This window comes from Aulostomus chinensis, chromosome 20, assembly GCF_037954235.1.
Source record: "Aulostomus chinensis isolate RoL2024-O1b breed Wild chromosome 20, RoL_Achi_v1.0, whole genome shotgun sequence".
Taxonomy (NCBI): domain Eukaryota; kingdom Metazoa; phylum Chordata; class Actinopteri; order Syngnathiformes; family Aulostomidae; genus Aulostomus; species Aulostomus chinensis.
In genome coordinates, this window is record NC_141339.1 from 11054556 (window position 1) to 11076777 (window position 22222).

Below are 22222 nucleotides of genomic sequence, written 5' to 3' on the forward strand. Positions count from 1 at the left end.
ACTTGCTTAACTCTGTGAGTGGAAAACCTTAAAACCATTGTGAGGTTTTATCCTGACCTCCTAATTGTAAAAAGACAATATAATTCAGCCAGTTACAATTAGAGCTCTTACAGTGCTGGTGCCTACTCAGCAGCTGCGAAAAAGGTCAATTTATCGTGACGAGCGTTGAGCTCATTAGGAGCTTAAAGAGCCATTTCATGAGTCTTTGATGAAGTAGCGAGGCCGATTTTTTTTTTTTTAACTCAACCTAGTTGCCAGAATAAAATGTCGGCATTGTAGATTTCAGCAAACCACAGAGGAGTATAATCTCAACATTTGTGAGGAGATGACGTGTCACATTTTGACATAAAATCCACTCTTGCAAAAGATGAATTTGACAGACAATTCTAACATTGTATTCCATTGACTGAGCTGTTTGTGTCCTCTTTTAATGAGGTAGCTTCCCTCAGAACCTTTTTACTTTAGACGAGGATTATAATAGAGTAATTGCCTTTCTGAAAAGAACATTGCAGTGAGTTGAAAGAAAGTAGAACAAATAAAGTATTCATGTATGGATTGGGAGCACCATGAGAAACACTGACCTTCGAGGGCCTGAAGAGGAAGGCTGTGGCCGTGGTGTCAGACTTCTTCCGGTCCTGCAGGACTAGCCCCCGATCCTCAGTCAGGGCCAGGTAATGGCCAGTAGAGAGATGACGTAGTCGGAAGGCCTGGCCCCAGCGAATGTGGCTACCACTCCAGCTAAACATAAGAAATGTTAGCACCGACCTCTGACACAGGATCACTTTACCTTGCTGCCGTTTTCCAAACAATATTGTCATTTTCCATCAAATGGTCATTCTCCTGCTACCAGACACAACCTGCTACAATGACTGATGTAATTCGCATCTGCTTTATTTGTAAATGGTGGCTATTGCTAATTAGTAAAGTTAGCATAATAGAACTCAAAAAGAAAACGGTGTACATGGTGAAAATTGTGACTGCTAACTAGCTTTGCAATTGTGGCCATACAGCATGATCATGTTAGTGTTTAGCTGAAAGCAGTGGTAGGTTTACGTACACAGAGCAAATCTTCAGCTTGTTTGATATTTTGCTGATAGAATCTTACCAACTACATCAAAAGCTGACATCCTAATACATGGGTTTAACTCAATGGATTCCAATGAACCGAATGACATGGAATTGCTGGAAAACCGCGCTATAATATGTAAGCTAGTTTCTTTAATATATCTGCTAGCGTGGTCTGATGGCTTCCTGAATTATTGAAATGAGATGCCAATTATTCTTTTTTCTTTAGTTTAATATTTTATTTGAGGTGACAAAGAGGAGTAATTATTCTATTGGATCATTTCATCGTGGAAATTGACAACAGCTATGTATTAACTATTAATTGTTATTTAATGCCAGTGCTTTTAAGCTGACACAAAAGCTAAAAAAAAAAAACGAAGCAGCTTTTGTTTTGTTTCCTTATGATAACTGGTTAACTTATTTCTTTACGTCTGTTATCTTGAGAAAATGAAACGTTTTCTCAAGATAGAAGAGATCATTTAGATTCTTCGAACATGGTTTGGGTTTTTTTTTGTGATAACCAATTTATTTAACTTGAGAAAACAGACTTTTTGTTTTCACGAGTTAACAAAACCAATTAACCACCTAACATGAAAGTCAACCTTATTATCTCAAGAGAATGCAATAATTAAATTGTCATATCAAGATAATGGCAATTTAAAAAATTATATATAAGTAAGGTTGTTCTCAACATCCATATTTTGGACACGTTGGTAAAATATATTTGCAAAAAGAACAAGTTATAGAGTTACTATCGTTGGAGCACATGTTTTTCTGCACTTCATTGGCCGAATGGAGAATGCTGAGAGAAAAGTACTGCTAACTATTCCTTTAAAGCCAAACAGGGTCATTTGTGACATCACAGACACACCTGCACCAGTTCAAAGTGTACTGTGACAGGTAGTCCCAGTGAGAGCTGACAGCTGATATGACTAGAGGGGGATTGTGTGGGTGGCCAGTTAAAGATGGAGGACAACGATGGAGACACCGAAAGCGATGGTAAACAGAACCTCACCTTCCAGAGGACTACTAATTGATAGTGACAGCTGAGAGCTGAGGGAGCTCACTATATAAATAACCAACAATCCAGTAACTATGACATCCCATGTACAGTGTAAAGCACCAGTCCTTTCTTCACTTTTAATAAGCCGATTTCACTCAAATAGGACAACTCCCCTGGGTCTAATTAGTCCTTGTGACTCCTCTTGGTATTTCTGAGAGTATCCCATCTCTTGGTTTTATGTTATTTACTTTAAGTTCATTTCACTCATTAAGTGTGTGTATTGAGGTCAGATCTCACCTGATCCTCAGAGGCTCTATTCTCCACAGTGAGCGGGCCTTTGATGCTCCCTTACCAGCCTCATAGTTGACTATCCTGAGAACACAAAAGCACAAGTGCAGGCTTCCATTACTTCTGAGACTTTCGACCTACTGTGGAAATAACTTTTGAGAACTACAGAACCATCTGACTGAGTACCAACAATCCTGATAAAACCTCAACGCCAACTTACCTCAAAAAAGGTTACTCCATAAGACAATACACTGTAGATATGTTTTATACTTTTTGCGCTGGATATGAAACTGTCAGAACTAAATTCTCCATAAACAAACACAAAAGTATGAAGACAAGAATATTGTCTCACTTCGAAATCATTGTTACATATTTTGGGAATGGCAGCATTTTCATTCCTTCTCTGTAGGACTTTTGTATTCCATGAATGAAACCAAGATCCCGTCTCCCCTTTTCGTCCCAAAGCTACAAAGAGCTTTAACCCAGTCCCACAAAAGGTTTACTGACCTTCAAAGTGGACCACTTAGACTTGCTTCAGTAAGACGTTGCTTTTCTGAGCTTTGCAAAAAAGACGTGCTGTTCTCCCTCTCCTTTTTCGCTACCCATAATGAGAATTCAATCGAATATTTCAAAATCTGCAATTACCACTTGTGCAAGCAGGGGTCGCTGTTGCCTCTGCAAAAGAAAAACTGATACTATGTGGCTTTAATACTTCTTTAGCAAGAGAGAACCATAACTATACATGTCCAGTCTTCCACAAACCTTTTCAACATCTTGCAGTTGAAATTAAAACCTAGTTGCCACAGTACTAACCTCTGCTCTTCCTCACTCCTGTCTGCTCCCGGGATGGTCAAGCTCTCATCATGTCCATGACAAAGGCGGATTACATGACCACCGACCAAATACCCTAAGAAGACAAAAACAACAGTAATACGCCTGGAATTTTCCCTGTCCAAATACAGACACAGGTTGCTTTTAGCATTCCATTAGTCTTAGAACACCCAAACAGAGAAATTGTAATTCATCAGAAAAGGCCCAGTTTGAGCTCTCACACTACATTTTAATGGTATATGGCTGTAACAAGAAGTCCAGACAGAGGCTCATTAGTGAACTTGCCTACAGCCATGTTGCCTGATGAACAGGTAGGCTGCACGTTCCACAGGGTCTGCATAAAGGATGCATCCACCTGGATGTTGCCATTGGAGATAGAGAGGTGCTGCAAGAGAGACACTGGTTACATAGTGCTTCAGACAGATGGGTGGAGACAAAAAAAGAGTGTTGGCTGAGAGTGTGTAAGCAAAGAGAAAACATTGAGATTCAGCAATACTGCACAAAGGATGGTGATGTCCCAAATGCTTGGGTTTGAAAAAAAAATTTAACAACTTTATATCTCTTTTCTTGAGCTGCCAAACAGTGTTATTACACTCTGAGCTGAAAAAAGCACTGCTGCATCAGTGTTTCTCTGTGCAGCAATGTCCAGATAACATTCTACAGCAGAGCACCTCCCATTTCCCCTGCAGGCAGGTTCAGAAGTGAGTGGAGGATTTATATATTATCCTTGCCTCCAGCAGTGTCCTCCCAAGAGCTGATGTCTTGATTGGAAAAAACATGGAAATGAGAAATGTTTTCTTCCACCTCACAGAAATCCCCTGATAGTCATGTACTTATATGACGTCCTGACGGAATTACAAACATACGTGTTGGTTTTATTAGTCCTGTCACTGTGTTAAGACTTAAACGCTGTACAGGTTTAGCTTTGGGACTTGTACAGTATAGCACATACATCTATTTATTTATTTATTTAGAGGAGTAGATGCAGAGCAAAAATGTTAAACAAAGCAAAGTCTACATCTCCATGTCTGTGATGACGTGTTAAAAATGCACTGACTGCTTGAGTTGCTGTCGAGCCAAATCAGGTAAATAGTCCCAGTGGAGGAGATGAAAATCTGGCCATTTTCCCAGTTTTGCTTTGATTACACATTTCCCCCCCTGAATATCCACTACATCCTCACTATCCTATGCTCAAACCCTCCCTTTTATTTTTCTCCCTCTCTGCCTCTTCCTTTCACTCTTCCTCTTCAAATCCTCCTGTCCTCTCTCTTTACTGAGTATGTTAATTAAGGTCAGGTGTATATCCCTGCCACCTCAGGGACACAGCAAAAACTGTAAGCTCATCACTAAAATGGATGCTTCCATAACACGAGGGCTTCACGAGTAACAGCTATGTTAAAGATAACCAATGGAAAGTTTGAAACGTTCCCTGAATTGCCCCGTCACTATCTGGAGCATCTCTCGGCGTTGCAGTCAATGGATGAAGTTTTGAAGCCGAATATTTTATTCGGACACTTGGCAAAAAAAGATGAGCCTCCCAAAACAACAGCTGGTGACAATTAAGTGAGATCAGACTGAAAACAGACAATGCAGAGGAAGAGATGACACAGAGTGCTTTATTACTGACACTATCTGACACATCTAAATGAATATTCAGGAGAGGAAAAAAGTATTCTGATTTCATCCGAGTGTGTAAAACAGAGCTGAGGGCCTGCTGATGTAATAGATTTGAACATGGTCAGGTTTCGCAATGTTCTAGTGTGCGAGTGTGAGCTGAAGTCGGATGATTCTCATTATCAGCCTTGATAGAGCTTAACTACGAGCCTACATTTAAAAGGAGATTTACAATTGGAGAAGAGACGGACCATAAAGTCTAATGATCTGTTTTCTCAGCAAACTGCGAAATCACGTTTATGTTGCTTCAAGCTACAGATGAAACACAGCAGCGCCACATATGCAGTCTGTGCCTGTATTCCAACATAAGACCAAGTATCGCTAATTTTGCAGTTAGTCAGAGGTTACCAAAGTGGAGGGCAGGACCCCGGGAGGGTTATGAAAGACAGACTGGGGGTCGTGAGATGATTCCCAGAAAAGCTTCATTTGTTTCTAAATATACCTACAAGTTCGCAGTTATAGTTTCAATCAATTCAAATTTAGCTTTTGGTCGATAGGCACATTAATTCATGTGTGAGTTTAACACATACTGTGTACCTTTCAACCACTTGCAGGGTTAATGAGGGTCATTTGAACCTTTATTTTGGGGGTTCTTACTTGGAAGATCTGAAATCCCCCTGCTAAGTAATTAGGAGGTACTTCAGATCAGTATTGAGTCCTCAAGTCAGTATTTCTTTGTGCGCATTATTCAAATATTGCTTTGTACTGTGTGTATTTAATTTTCAATGCATGTATTACCCATTAGACATAAGAGTTATTGGGGTAATATCCTCTGGGAATTGTAACTTTACCTTTTCAGTACAGACTTTTTTTCATAATTTTAACATGCCATTGGGCAAATCAGGCATAACTAATAATATTAATTGTGGCCCTGTTCTACTTGGGCAGGCCAGGGCTGTGGCATTGTACATATACTGAATGGCTGTGACACACTAAATAGAATAGAACAATAATGAATTTGTTCAATTATGCCTCTGTTGACCCTGCAATGATTTGTTGGGAAAGGGCCTGCTATATTAATGTTTGTTGATCTGGCTGGCAAGCTGTGGCATGGATGAATCATGTCATAAAATAAACAGAATTTAATCAACTGAAATCTGTCAAAAGTGATATGTCAGCGGGGCCAAATATCTCCAGCATGTTTGCCAATGACACTAATCAAAAAATATTCAATTAGAACTGGAAACTTCACATTTTATTCGCAGTTACAGGCCAGATTTAAAGGATCTATTTCAGAGACCTCTTCAATGTTGTCTTTCAATGAGCTATTACCCAGCTAGCAGGGAACGTTCCTTCAACACTGATGCTTTAATCCAAAATTTAAAGGATATATATATATCTGTTGTCTCGAATGCTTATTGTTAATGATGTGCTAACTTTAGGAAGAACATTGTGGGAACAAATTCAAAGACACTTCCCACTGAAAACATAAATAAATTCTCAAAACATTGTCAGAATAAACCATTTTTTGCAGGGTACTAAGTTCAATATAGTAAGCCACACATTGGACTCTGTTTGGTGAGCTTTTATAAACGTTTGAAGGATTTTTCGTCAATTTCCCACACAGACAAGTTTGTTAGCATGTTTGGGGTCATATGGATAATTGGTGTGTCCCAAATCACATACTTTCGTACTACATACTTAAAATTTTGAGTATACTCAACTCAAAATAGAAAGAAAATATGGATAGTATGCGAAAGTTGAGTATGCAAAAGTACCCGGATGAAATCGGTCAAGATTTTGGGAATGTGACTGTGGACACTCACCGCACTCATTTCATCGATAAAAATGGCGGTGGACAGCTGTGGTGAGAGTTGGTTGACACTGACTGTTATGGAGTCATCTTTACATTAAATAATGGGGACAAGTTTGAAATTTTGCGTGAACACGGGTTTGAAAAAATAAAATGACTCAGCACCAAAAATGTTTTGCTAAACAGATCACACAAATAAACTCTACATACCATTGCATCTCCAGCCAATAGAAGAAGGACATCGCGTTGTCGCCGTCGATTGTGGCGTAACAATGCGCGATGACCATTCATTTCGCTTTTTTATTGCTTCAAAAATTGACAAACAAGCGCAGGCAACAGGTAGCGGTAATTAGCTGATGCTGATGCGGTGCTAGCCGGTCACAAATCGGCGTAGAAGAAGAAGACATTGTGTTGTCATTTCCGGTGAGTGCGCCGCGCGGCAGTATGCGATTTGGGACAGCATTGCACTCTCGAAACTCACGTACAGCGCGATTGAATACGTAGTATGCTTAGTATACCCAATTTGAAAATTTTAAGTATACATTTTGGAAGTATGTGATTTGGGACACACAAAATGTCTTCCTTGACCACCATGATACTCGTAGACATATCAAACCTCACGTCTTTAACTAAGTTTTCATTAAAAATACCACAACATGTGATGTCAATTTTTCAAATTTTCAATTGCAGGTTGGAATGAGGTAATCGTGCGTGACAAAGTATTTGGCAGCTACTGGACTTAACTGACCAAGTATCTCTCTGTCGACACGCTGACAAGAATCAGGTCATCTCCGATGCGGACCTTCTCTCCTTCTGATCTCTGCTTGGATGCGGGATGGATGGTCCACCAACAGGACTCTCCTGGTGACACATGAAGGCAAAATATGACTCATTCATGTGTGATTAAAAAAATGAAACACAGTAAAATGAGCAGCAGAAATCGCTGATGTGACATTTTAAATGGTAAGTTAAGATGCATCAAAAAATACCCATAAACTGTGAAGAACTGAGGAAGCAGGCCAATGTGAAAGGACTGAAAGAATAAAGAGGACGTTACCTATTGAGTCTTCTTGTAACCCAACATCAAATGACAACTTGTCTGTTAGAGACCTTGAAGTCTTCAAACAGGTCAGGTACTGGTGAGTGAAAGGTAAATTACTGTCAGAACACCGGGAACTCTCAGAGGTGCATTCGTCTTCAAATATCTAACACAAAACTGATATTTTTTTAAGACATTTTAATAAAAGTTAAGTGCCCAAGTTATTCATTAAATCACTGTCAAATTAGTTATAATCATCACGTAAAATACGAAAACAATCCTTGGTTTTTGTTCGTAAATTGGGGAGGAACTGCGCAATTTATTTATACTCGTCATCTCTTTGATCTCAATCTTTAATCTTTAAAACAGATTCTGTCTAAACGGGTGTGTTGACATGGTCACATCTGGTTCTTGGATCTCGGGACATCATTAGATGTGTTTCAATCACTGTGTTCTGACCTGCATCTTAAGGTATTGCATTAGAAGTGCTTGATGGAAACTGGGGAAACATTTGGCAGAAAAAGTTTTTACGCTTGCTTGAGGTTATGTTTGCCTTTTTCGAAAAAGCATAAAGGTGCAAAACAGGGCATGGGTGACATCGTAAATCTTGAACTCTCTTGTACTCTTCTGGAATAGTCTTTCTGAAAGAACAATTACAGCTTGTGCAACTGAAACTTATCCCTCAAGACCTCTCTCCATTTCTACAGATAGACAAGATGAATATTTTTGTTCCAGTCTTTATGACCTCTTTTAATTTCCGTCTCATTATTTCACCATGTTGCTAATCAAGTTTCCTGCTCAGTCGTGGCGTTGCATTGTTACTACTCACCATGCCACTAAAGGAGTGGCGTAGGAGGATGGCATGACCATAGAGCAGCGTCCGGTGTCCACCCCCCTGACCTGCCTACGAGGAAAAAAGAGGTGAAACATCAGCATCATGTCCTAAAATTCTCAGTGTCTGAACCTGGTCGGGGTTTGACACATCACAACTATGATCTACGTTAGTAACCTTCATATCATTTCTACGTCAGGTAATAAGTGATAGCCCTGTATGGGTGGGAATGAGTACCAAACTATAATCTACTTCCATTCCAAGTGCAAGCAGGCAGATAATTACACACACAGTCTACAAACATGTCCATGAGACAGCGGGCCCATTGGTACAAGACTTACTGTAGCACAATGGTTGAGGAAATGTGAATAGCGGAGGACAAAAAAAAAAAAAAAAAAAAAAAAACAATGATGAGATTTGTTCTTGTTCTTCACTACTGACGTGAATAAAGAAATCTCTACTTACCCTTTTAATCAACCTCTAGCAGCAGAAGACAAAAGATAAGATACCTTCCATTATAATTAGGGTATTCAGTAATGGTGCAGCACTGCAAGCTGTAGATAAACAGGCCTACAGCCATAATGGAGTTAAAAAGGTCAAACCACTCACCAAAGTACAAAAATGTTCAATTAGAAATGCTTCCACTCCATCGTCTACTATACTAGGCTCTCAGTTCCAGGGGAAAACTTTTATTTTTTTGAGGATATTGACTGAGTCTGTTCTTACATACATGTACAGTAATTCACATCATCCAACTATGTCCAAAAGCACCTCACATAGAGGCTGATTTAGTTATACCCATAATGCAATCCTCTTTCTTGTTAATCTGTTTGCTCAAAGGGGTCAAATCCACACTGACCTACAGGGACCTCCTAACTGTTCCCCACATATAAGCCTGAGCAAAGTCACTCACAGATGGCATGTAGAAGGCAGACAAAAAAGGAAATGGGGGGTTTGATCAAAAGACAAATGGGAAGAGTATCCAGCAACAGCTGGGAGTGAGTGAGAGAGAGAGAGAGAGAGCGAGAGAGAGAGAGGCAGCCTATATTTCGGGCCCAGTGTTGTGCTGACACATCACTGCCAAGAATTGTGACCTTTGGTTTGGTGCCCCTCCCGATGTAAGAACTGTATCCGAAAAAGCTTAGCATGGGTCTGGGAGTGAGTGTGCTTTAGCTGCATTGGCAGGAATAATCCGTGTTTGCATGTGTGGAAATGTTAGGGGATGAGATGAATATAAATTGTGCCTTCAATGAACAGTGTCTAGTGATGGATTTCATATCATAATCAGTAGCATATTGTATAGCATATTGTGCAGACCGGTATTCGCACGGTAGCATGTCGCGTCATGACAATAAACCTCAATTTGGAGTGAGAAATTTAGTACATGCAACAGTATAACATTAAATTCAATGCAAAACAAAGGAGCGGCTTGTGTTTTGGAGTTGTAAGAAACTAAAGTGCAAACCTCTACATATAAAATAATTGCATATTTTTTGCAATGTTGAACAATATTCCAATATTTGAATGGTTTCTTCCTTGGCCCATTTTGTATCCATCCACAAAGTTTGGTGACAATTAGCTAAATAGATTTTGCAAAGTCCTGCACCATGAACACCAAAGAAAACATTAACTCATTGGTGGAGGTAACAAAAACATCAGGTTGGGAATGTCATTTCCTGATGCCACTGGGTGGCCCTATGCTTAATCTGATGAAAACTGACTCCCTTCTCCCCTTCACCAAGTTTAGCGAAAATCCTTTGTACATTTTGTCCGTAAATCCTGCCAAAAAAGACAAGCTCCTACTACAAGGTGACTTCCTTGACCAGTCATGTCATCACCAGAGTTGCAAGTATGGATCAACTCACACAAACTTTATTCATACATTTTCCTTTGATTGTTTTAACAGCACAGCTATTACACCAAACCTAGACTAATCAATTAGCTCAACATTAACTTTAAATCTACAGCTACTCCTGTACCAAACAGCCTGAGCATGAGAAATAGCTCACTAATCCGTTTTTGGAATAGAGATTCACGCCAAACTCATTTGCTAAGTAGCAGCTGATGTATTGACTCTCTCCAAGTATTCATTTCCCTGGTCCTTCAATTCATCTGGATAATGGGACTGGAGCGGAGCTCTATTTATTCTCTATTTACTTCATTATAGTCCATCAAACTACAATATGATGGTCATTGTGTTGTGTAAACATTTTCAGAACAAGAAAGAAGAACCCCACCGCCTCAACACCAACGTTACGGTGACCTCAACCAAACCCAATACTTAAAAGAAATTACAATTTTTGCCTGTTAAACAGATCCATCCCAAAACTGAATGGGTTCTTTCTTTACCTATGCTACGCCCCTCAATCCCGTTTGGAGAAAATTGGCATCACAGTTATTGCATAATCCTGCTCACAGAAGAACAAGATAACAAAAAACAGGTCTGGAGTGTGACAAAGTACAACAAGGGTACTGTGTGTAAGCAGTGGGTTTTGTGTTTTACTGCATGATGTGCAGCATGCAAAGCTTTTTACAGCTTTGCTTTGCTTGACAACAGTACACACTCTGAAATCAAACTGATTTCAGGACATTTCCTCATGTCAATACCCCTGAAATTGATGTTAGAGACCAAACCCCTGAAATTGATGTTAGAGACCAAACCCAGAGAAAACAGGGCATCCCACTCATAACAGCAAGTGAATTTTCAGATCCTTTCCTGAATGGAAAGAAGTATGAAAGCTCATTACCACCCATAGTATACAAAATGTAATAAATCAGATTTATTGGAACACTGAAGAAGCATTTAAAGCAAAACATATAAGTGTGAAGAAGCAATTGACAAGCAGACATGAATCACATAACAGTGCACACACACGCACGCACAGATGGACAAACACACAAAGCAAAATGGCAAGGCAACACATTGGACTCGAGCACAGTATGACAGCACAAATGACGTCTATTTCCAGATTGCCATAAGTTACACCTCAGAGACATCTGTGACAAGCTAATTGATTGTCTCCAGACTGGCTGAGGGGAAACGGATTACTGAAAGGTCCAGTGGGGTGAAAACTTAATTTACTATCCAGACCAGGAGCCGTGCACACAGACTTAAATGTGATTTACTACCCATTTGACAATATATGCTTAGGTGTATAAATTGAAATGCATTGCCATTATCTTAACGACATACACGTTTAAACTCTATACTGCAGAGGAGGAAGTCACACTTTTACAAGTGTTAATCTAGCCCCAAGCTAACGTGCGATAATCAAGCTAGTCAGGTTCAGTCTTTGCAATATGTTAATGAAGGTCAAATTATTACTCCAGTTAAGCGAGTCACAAAACAATTCATACAAAATTTGAATAATTTACAGATTTTTGATTTAACCTGCCAGCATATTTGATTGTGAACAAAATGTTTAAAACGTGCTTTTAAGTACAACAACATGACAAAACACGAATATCAACTCAACAACAAATTTATGACCAAAGTCATTTGACTCAAGTCCCACACCTCTGTACCACATTACAAATGCAACTCTTATGACAATCCAGAAAGAGACCTCATTATATGTGAAATAACCTGAGTTGAACCATCTCGTTTGGCATTTCTGGTCATATATCATGCACACCAACAACATGATGGATGAATGAATTGATGGACCTACCCACTTTTCAAGGTCAGCACTCTAGTAACACACAAAATAATGAAAAAAAACAAAACAACAACAATGTGTTATTTGGAAGTATGGCAAATGGAGATCAACACCCTTAGTGGTTTGTATTCTCGCCAACATCATGTTGTGTTGCCAAACAAGGCTAGCCAACGATGTTCCACTGCTGGTACAAAACTAACTGCCTGATAACAATGCTGGTCTGATCCTCCTGCACAGAGGACTCAAGCGAGACACAAAAATAAGACACCATCTGAACAGCAGGCAGGAAAGTACAGCAGTGGCCAGAGTCACCCAGCACGGTACACATTATTTAGTACTGTGAGATTTTTATGCAGTTGATCTTGAAAATATCACTGTGTAGTGCCAGGGTGTCTCTTGATGCTAAGACTGTACTGCACAATGATTCATGCTACAATAGCGGAGGCATGTACGCTCCTTGGATACCAGTGGTCCAATGTTAAAAGCGGCTAACAATGACGATAATTACGCCCTTTCAAAATTGACACAGACCACATGTATCAAGGGGGGACTTAAAAACACCATAACGATGAAGCAAAGTCTTGTCTGAGGTGGTTGGTTTATGCATTTGAGAGCTAAACACTGTTTTCTCTTTGTTTTTCCCCAAAACACATCAGAAGGGAAGGGTGAAATTGTTCATTCGGGGGTAATGCTAACCCATAAAAGAGCACATCACCTTTTGGAGATATAACTCAATTTTTTGTCATCTTCCCGAGAACCAGCCAATCAGATAAATACTCCTCTGGTTTGTGTGTGTGTGTTAGAGAGCTGAGACTGCTGACTGGCCACTAGTTAGCTTAGCACCATGAACGGTAGGCGATGGGTCAGCATACCTTTGTCAAATATCATTAAAATTCATTTTCTCCAAAAAAGTCTTTGACTACATTAATATGTCTGGAGTTATGCGTGACATGTATGAAAAAATAACCAAAAATTATGAGACACTGTAATTAAAGACTCGGAAAAATTGCTGGAACTACCTTTCTGATTGGCTGCGGCGTTTTCAAAACGTTTGTTGATAAGTAAAGAGCAACACCTACTAATAATGTCCGACACAAGAGAGATTGAGGTGGAGGATTTCTGAAAAACTAAGATTCTGAATCTTATCCATTTCATCATTTTTGACAGAAATATGTTAACATTTCCTACCAATCACTGTTGATTAGGCTAAACTCACGAGTGGTCAGCTTGTGTCTGTGGGTCTCAGCCCCCTGATACGCATTCAGAGGAGAGACGGGTATCCATCTTCTTGCCTGTCTCTGGGGAAGAGAGCAAATTTTCCAAACGGTTGGTGTGTTTACCTTTAAGATCACTTGACCTCTTCCTCTGAATTTAAATGACAAAAGAGTGCAGCAGCAATGAGTCAATATGAGCACCTGGCAGGACCTTACAAACCACACGTATCCCAGCGGACCAGGAGTATCTGACCGATCAGAGATAACTTACCTGCCCTAATAAACATGCCAAGTGGGCTGGAGAAGGAAAGGCGCTCACACTCTTCAGTGTAAGAGAGGGGAGAGATTATTTCCCTTTCTTCCTTGACCCGTGATGGCCTTTCATTACCAGAGGTTTCTGAATTCTCTTTGCGAAACACCGAGTGTGTGTTACGGAGAATGAAAAGAGACAGCTTCTATTTAGAATTCAATTATAAGTTTTTCTGATAAAGCAGCTCAGACGATGGCTAGCTGTGGTCTGTCTACTTGCTCTAACTGCTCTTCAGGATCAATTGATCCCGCCTAGTAATTGATAATAAACATGACTTCCAGTAACCTCCACATCAAAATTGAATGAAGAAACAGGAAATAATCATAATAAAAGCTGCTTCTGGTCATTAAGTTCACCTGTTATGGGTTATATGTTAAATTTGTCAGCCATTATCAATTTTATCACAGTGGCATGGAGTGATAACGAAATCCAGATTTCAACACTTAAGTACAGAGTAGCACAAATCTCAAATATCACTCCTGTCAGTCATCAAGCAAAAAACGCCTTTAAAAGGAGGGAATTCACAAACAATTGAACAATTAACAAGTAACAATTTTGCTAAAATATGTGCCTTTTTCCTAACATAAAACTTCTACTTGTTTCATAAAGACAGTGTTAAAAGCAGTAAAATGGGGAGAAAAAAGTCCTTTTTGGGGGGGGGGGATAGATTATAGTCTTGAAAAAAACAGCCAACTTTTTAATGCAAAACCTCAGCAGGAAAAAAAAGCTGGACTTTGCTGTGCTAAAAGAGCAGCTTTTCATTCAATTTCTAATAATGTGCCAGAGGAGAATTCCTCTCACTCTCATTCAATAGTTATCCTTTTAGCTAATAATTACATCAGTGGTGAGGAGTAATACACCATGATTGAAATCATTCACCAATGCACCTTTAAATTTAAAAAAAAAAACACACACACACACAAAAAAAAACCAAGAGCAAGACTGACTGATGGGTGTATGTATAGCTTTTCCTCTGGCCAAAATCCCCCCCGCTAAGGGAAGGGAGTCAGCATTTCTTTCCCAGGTCAGTTCACCCTGCTGTAGACAGGGTTTATCTACATAAAACCTGGTTGAATGAGCTATGTGGAAGTGAGGGTGATGGGGGAAGGGGGGGGGGTACTCACCCCTTCGCTGTTCTGCCCGGTGTTAGCCAGCATCTCCTGCAGGGCCCGTACGGACAGGGCCTGCTCCAGCACGAAGTTACAAATACACAGGTCTGGAGGGACATACTGCAGGGTGGAGGGAGGAGGCACAGAGAGGAAGGACAATGTGAGTTTTGCTACAGGTATTCTCTGAACAACAATGTAGCAGAAAAAGTCTTTTCCTTTTACATAGCAATGAATCGATGTCGCCATGCAGCAGTGGCCTGACTGTAGAGTTCAAGTAAACACGGATACACATACAGTACACGCCAGATGAAATACAATATGTTTTCCACAGCGGGAATGGCTGCTGCATTAATTCAAGATGCTGATCCTAGAACAAGAAGAAAAAAAAAAAAACAGAAATAATTAAACCGCTTGCCGAATAACAGCGCTCATAAATCATTCTGATAACTTTCAACCATCCTGGAGGGGGCTTGGATTTATGAGGAGGGCCATCAAAGGTGAGCAGCAATTAGGTTTGCTAGACCTTCTTCATCTGCATCCGCTCTCATAACAGTTTAAGAAGATTAACAAACTCGTAGCAAATAATTTGCTTGTCTGTATATTTGCATGAAGGCATGGTGGCTAAGAATCAAGAAAACTCAGCAATAATTGATCATCAAGTAGTTTTTAGCCCCCCCCCCCCAAAAAATGATACCCTTATAAAACATTCTGAGACAAAGATGAAATTCCTGGCTGCATACAAACCTCTTCATTGGCTTGTTCAGTTACTCAAACTACTTGTCAATGTATGAAAAATCTATTTATATCCAAGATGGCACGGTTGATTAACATGACGCTTGGAAGCAACCGCATGTAAACAAACAAATGAGCAGTGCCTCCCATACCCTCATGTCACTCGTCACATCCCACCCTCCGATTTTTGACTTCTCCTAATTTTATTAACTCAAACTATCAACATTAAAAACAAGCAGCATAAGCACTACTCTGTCTCTTGCTGAGAGTGCGAGGGATGATTGAGGTGTTGGACGCCAGCCCTGACAAGGTAATACAACCGGCTGACCCTGGACCTCTGCAGCAAAGTGATACATGTGAGCAGAGGGGTGGGCTGCTGGGTGATAATGACAATGGCAGCACGAACACATAAAAACCTCCCACCCTGTTGTGTTTAAGTTAATGCTCTGTGTGCTGGAATGACATATTAATATATACTTTGAACAAACACTTAAGAATTAAGACATTTAACATAGAACCATAAAATCCAAGTCCAGCTTTCTTGCCACAAACTACAGTCTGACTGGTGTATGAACAGCAGTGTTGGGCACGTCATTTATACGTTATTTATACGTACTTTGAAAAAGTAATTAGTTATTGTTACTAGTTCCTTCTCCCAAAAAGTAACTGAGTTACTCCACTATGAAAGGAACTAGTTACCTGGGAAGGTAACTATCGCGTTACTCTTTGTTCTTTTAAGTTTGTGTAAGTGGGGTTTTTTTTTCTTTATTTCAGAAAAATCCAGCTGTGGCTGCTTGGACGGCGCGGCTCCGTGTCCTTCTCTGTTAGCCGAGCTCACCTTAACAGCACCTGCTTGCTACCACCATTAGCGGCGTCAACGGTGTTTCTGGCCGCTAGTTTAGTAGAAGCGCGGGCCGTCCAGAGGCGCTTCATTAAATTGGAGTTCCTTACATTGGACGTTGACGGCCTCGCTGCTCTGCTCTGGGACGACATAACGTCCACTCAACGTGTACATTTTTACCTTTAACCTCCATGAAGTTAAAGTACTGCCTATACTTCCATCTTGAAAACGCCATCTTTACCCGCGACTCCGGACGCGCCAACTCTAGCAGTTTATGCGTGTGTGCTGTTAGGTGATGGGTTTGTGTGTAAACACCCGCCCACCTGATGTCTCTAATTGGCTCAACATGAAGTCTTACTCTCTCTTAGCCAATCATCGTTACTTAGGCGGTTCTCTCGCCCCTCCTCTCACCAAAGGAGATTTAAAAAAAAAAAACTCACGCATTTGGGGCTCCTGTGTCTGTGAGCCGATGACAGCTTCAATGAGTCGCTTCAGTAACGCGTAGTAACGGCGTGTTGTTAACGGTAAAGGCGTTGTAACGATGGAGAAAGTAATTTGTTAGGTTACCCGTTAATGAAAAAAGTAACGGCGTTTATTTTAACGCCGTCAGTCCCATCACTGATCAACAGCAATAACAACCAATACTGACCTACCGCAGATTTATCGGTATCACTTAGAACGTGAATCGAAGCGAAGTAAAATCTGGTCAACTGGACGTAAGTTTATCTTGATTCTTATCTTGATTCAAGATAAGAATCAAGATAAACTTACGTCCAGTTGACCAGATTTTACTTCGCTTCGATCTACGATGACCTGGATGAATGAGAACCTACACAGACACTTAGAACGTGATTCATGTAAGAAATGGAGCTTCAGAAAACTTTGAAAAGGCTAAAAGAAGGAGTGACTATATTGACATCAGAACTCATGTGCTTGTAAATACCACCATCAGCCCCCCCCCCCAAAATCCTGTATTGGTTGGACCCCTCCACAAACCCTCAGACAGGCTCAGCTGAATATTTACTTTTGCGGGCAGGACAACGATGACATGACGCAGCCACGCCTGTGCTGTCATATGTCCTTGTACTGATTTAATTCACAACCCTCTGCAGACCTTACAACCTTTATGAATTATTCACCGCCAATTTTCCAATTATCATGCTTCTTCAAAGGGTGGACAGACGCAGTGCACACTGGCTCTTGTCTGGGAATAGTAGAGGTTGTCTCAGTGGCCACAGTGACCTTTTAAAGAGTCAGTATTTTTAATGCTTTGCAGGGAGCTTGAGAAAACACATCGAGAACAAAAAGTTGGAAAACAAAGAAGTGAAAAGATCCTTTCAGAGGTGTTACTTCGTGTGTCAGTGTAAAATAGATTTTATTTTAAATCATATTCAAATAAGGAAAATAAAATCTTCTCAAGGTCGCCTATTAAATCCCACTGATCGCCATATCGTTCGCTAATAAAATCCATGAAGTAAACGAATACAGCCATGTCACATGAAAGGGATACCCTGGTGATATTAAACATTTCTCCCCAGCTGGCACCAGCTGGCCACCAATGTCATAAAAGTCAAGCCGAAATGAAATTTTAACCCTTTCAGTGACAATATGTGGTCGCCTTGTTCACTCATGACACAATATATGCCCACAAAACAAATAAAAAGAAATACAAAGAGCAATCATCATGCCAATCATATCAAAATCCAATCAGTTTTCTTCCGTTAAAAGAAAAGATGATACATGGTTGTTGATTTCATGATAGAGCCCTTGGACACTTTTGTCTTCGATATCATGACATTGTCTAACACCTGAATCATTCTGGTACATGATTCCGATGGTTACAGCATACATTAATGTTATTTTTTACTGGGTTTAGGTTGTTTACCAACATCCAACACCTTCCAAACATACAAATGTTGACTTCCATGGGATGTAAGCTTGAGATTTTAACATCTTTAGGCATTGATATTTTGTTGGTTTTAATGTTGACTGTTTTTCAACCCAATTTCAATTTTAAACAAAATTAAATGTATGTCCAATGTTGAGTACAAGGCCTTTTTATTTTTTTTAATTAGACTTAGAGATGGTGACTGCTTGGAAATTTTTATCAACAAATTAAAAAAAGAAGACCACAAACAGTCTACCCCCCCTCCCCCCCAGCTTACAAATCTCTTGCCCTATTGGGTGTCATACACCAACCTGTTACCATTAACAGCTCAATGGAACACCAAATTTGGGTCTTAAAAACGGAACTGAGTCAGCGTAAGCTTACACTGCTATGAAGTTTCAAAACTCCAGCTGAAAAACTCACAATGTCCAGTTGTTTTTAGGTATCCGCTTGACCTCCCAGTCAAATTTCAGTGTAAAAATACTTTGGCACTTACTTACTTGGACCTCCAATACTGGCACTTTTTGGAAAATATCTATATCATAAGTGTGAGCGGGGGGGGGGGGGGGCTTAGGGCTGGGAGCCATGGGTTTGGGATAAGTTATTTTCCTTTGGTCATTTCAAGGCTGCTGTTTGCAAAGAAATGTTTATTGTCTCAGTTTGGAGGTCTGTGAGTTACTGTGTCCAGTTCACCAGGCAGAATGGTGGCACAACAATGCTGGAGTCTTGCAACGTGTCATGGAAGTGCTGTACATACGCCAGGAAAAAAAAAATGGTTGAAATTTACAGCCCCGCCTTAGAACTAATTATTTCATCTGACCCGATGACGCCCTTGCTTCACTTTGGGCATGTTTCTCTGCGTAAGCTGTGGCGGGCAGCCAGGATCCATTAGAGTCGAGAAAATGAGGCGTCAACACATGAGATCAGCCAGCAGATGACAGCCCCCCCCCTCCCCTTCTGCCCAATCGTGGCCATCACCCCTTCAACTCAGCCACATTTCACACCCAAAGGAGGCCCGAAGCATTGTTACCATACCAAGGTGAGAGAGGGGAGGTGTTTGAGAGCTCTGCAGGTGTTTCCCATAGACGCAACATTTTCAGGTGGGTGAACTGAAACACGCCCTCATGGTGTCATTGTTATTGGCCCACACTTCCCTTGATATATGTGGCTCGTGAGTGCGTCTAACAAAGTGTTAGTGTTTAGCAGCTGGGATCATGTGCTTATCAGTCCGATGCTTAAAATAAACCAGCAATTACATCACCGCGGCCCGGAGTATCTCAGAAACATTTGCAAAAGTGTTATGTTTTGAAATAACTACATTGCTCCTCAGAGGCCTACTCCACATGACCAACATGCAACTTTGAATTTGGTTTAAAAAGTTTGACAACAGCACAGGCAGCACATAGCAAATTCACAAAAAGAAAAAAAAACAAACAACAAATTTCAATATCAAGATAGATTTAACCTCTGAAAAATGTTTTTGTTTTTTTTTACAACTCAAATTTGTTTGTTGTTGGTTGTGCCTGCCCAGCCATCTTGAACAACAAGCAAGAATCACTCACACACACTAACACACGATCCCCAACTGACCCCATTAACACTGTCAGCTGAGTTCTAGCCAAGCTGCAGGCGCCACATCCAGGAACTGAACCTGAACTGCTGCAGAGATGGGCGTGTGTCTGTCTCCTGCAACGCCTTAGCACCCACTAGCTGCAACTGCACCGTAAGGCTCCTTGCTCTTGATAAATCATCCCTATTATTTGACAAGTGAAACACATCTCAGAAAGAAGAAAGAAAACAGGTGGGTTTCAGTGTAAGAGGAGGTTTACACTCTACTGTGAATCGGCCAAGGGGAAAAGCTGGACTGCCTTTTCTTTTTTTTTCTTCCTTTTTTAAATACATGTACCGATAATTTGGATCACATTGTTTGAATTGAATCCCCGCAAAACTGAGTGCTGGGTAGCTTAGTGAGTGATGACTGCTAGTCATACCGTCTCAAAAAGTCAAATACACTTTTCTCCAAAACAGTCTTCACCTTAATAGCAGTAAGGTTGTACTTAACATTCGCCGTGGAAAAAAAACTGTTGAAAATTGGAAGATGTGGTTATTTTATAAGACATATACCCAAGAACAAAATCGACTGCCTCAGCCTCCCGTCCAATCTTGCTCTCGTGCTTCAAAACTTGCAGTTCCTCTTGTGTAAATAGCGTGACAAATTGATCAGGATGTGTCCATAAGGAATCCCTCCCCTCTCTGAGAAAGTCAACCATGACGAATAGCAGCAGTGGCTCTCCAAGTCATCGACAAAATGTTTAGTTTTGTTGACTGAAGTTATGATGAGCTTTTGAGGTTCTGAGTTCAATCATTGCGCCTGGTCGGGATATTAATTCCGGCTATGTATCTGACTCTTAAATAACAACAAGTCGTAATTTTCAACAGGACATAACCCTCGTTCTATTAATGCAGGCAACAACCATTTAGGAGTGTATTTGATTACCTTTGAGATGGCTTTCTCTGCTGACCAACTGTTGGCATTCATTGCAACTAAGCTAAATAGCTGTCAGTCGTCTGGTAGGGAGAGAAGAGTATCTATCTGCTTGTATGCTCTAAAACTGATGGCCAATAAGCGCACATCCCAAAAAGTTGGCGCGTTTCTTTTATGTACAAGAAAAATGCTTTGCACCCCTGATGACAATGTGAGTAGTTCCAGCAAATTAACATACGGCATTCACCCAGCTACCTGGTCATTTTTCAGCAATATGTTATCAGACATAAAAAAAAAACAAATCAAGACAAATGGTCAGAAACAGTATTTTCATTAGCAAACTTCTCAAATGCACCATTCAAACTTCAAGGTCACTAAGTCTGTCACTACTGCACAAAATCTACACGAAGTTGTAGCCTTGAAATATAGACTAAAACAACCCCCTCACCTTAGCTTCAGAGGTGGATTCCAGGTAACACAAACGGTTCCCAAGTCCTTCGGCGGCCAGGCAAAACTTGCGATGCTCCTTCTGGATGTTGGCAGCAGTCTGAAGAACCACCTCGTCATCCTGCCAGAGGAGAGAGCGAGGACTGTTACCGCCAAAAAAAATGTTCAACAGTGACCTCTCAAAATTAAACAAGACCAGGCTCAAAGAGAGCATCCATATTGGCTCAGAGTGGTAGCCTCTGTATCCATCACTTGTGATAAAAACATACTTATATTTGTGATCTTTACACATCTTTCACCCATGTTACAGCTGCCAGTGCAGGCTTTCAGATAAAAGGGGATCAAAGGATTATTCAGGAAGGGCAGGGTGCGTTGTCACAAAATCAGTGATTACATTTTTATTCAACCTCAGGAGCTCGATCGGAGAGGGGGATCGTACAAGGGAATATATATGTATCAGCACAAACTATTGAAGGTTATGTATTGATAACATCATATCTAAAGTTGTCACAGCCTCTTTTATCTTGGTGGGAGAGAGGAAGAGCTCGACTGGATCATTTTATCCATTAAATGAACATCTGTATCTGTCAGGGTGAAGAGGGGAGGACTCTGTTTGCCAACAAACACACGCATATTGATCTGTTTATTGTGTGTGTGTGTGTGTGTGTGTGTGTGTGTGTGTGTGAGTGTGTGTGTGTGTGTGTGTGTATGCGTGCATGCATGCGTGTCTCCTGCCAGCTCACGTCCCACTCTAATCTGAGCTGATGGTTGCCATGGTTCTGGCTCCCACCTCCTTCACAGAAGTATTAATTCAATAGATTTCGATGCAGGCTGTTCAGCTCCCACAGACTCGGCAGGAAAGAAAACAGACCCTGGCGATATTTGAAACAACAGCACACTGGACACCCCCCCCACACACACACACACACACACACACACACATACACGTGATCGGTCACACTAGGTTGGAGGGAATCGCCCAATTATCCTGGCAGATGTGTTATTTTGTATTAGAAACCACAACATCCATAAATAAAGCAGATAACGTGATG

The 22222-nt window shown here is 40.6% G+C and overlaps 1 protein-coding gene across 2 annotated transcripts in view; it reads right to left on the minus strand.

Moving 5' to 3' along the window:
* The window catches only part of ryr3 (ryanodine receptor 3), a 117101-nt gene extending 95810 nt beyond the window's left edge, over window positions 1–21291 (minus strand). For both annotated transcript variants that reach the window (XM_086190243.1, XM_086190244.1), the window contains exons 1-9: window positions 21172–21291; window positions 14793–14897; window positions 8483–8557; window positions 7672–7750; window positions 7363–7475; window positions 3473–3572; window positions 3170–3263; window positions 2366–2440; window positions 582–738 (exon numbers count right to left, since the gene is read on the minus strand). In XM_086190243.1, coding sequence (XP_086046369.1) covers window positions 582–738; window positions 2366–2440; window positions 3170–3263; window positions 3473–3572; window positions 7363–7475; window positions 7672–7750; window positions 8483–8557; window positions 14793–14825 — 726 coding nt within the window. In that variant the 5' untranslated portion in view covers window positions 14826–14897; window positions 21172–21291. The remainder of the gene's footprint in view (window positions 1–581; window positions 739–2365; window positions 2441–3169; window positions 3264–3472; window positions 3573–7362; window positions 7476–7671; window positions 7751–8482; window positions 8558–14792; window positions 14898–21171) is intronic.
* Window positions 21292–22222: the final 931 nt, after the last annotated feature.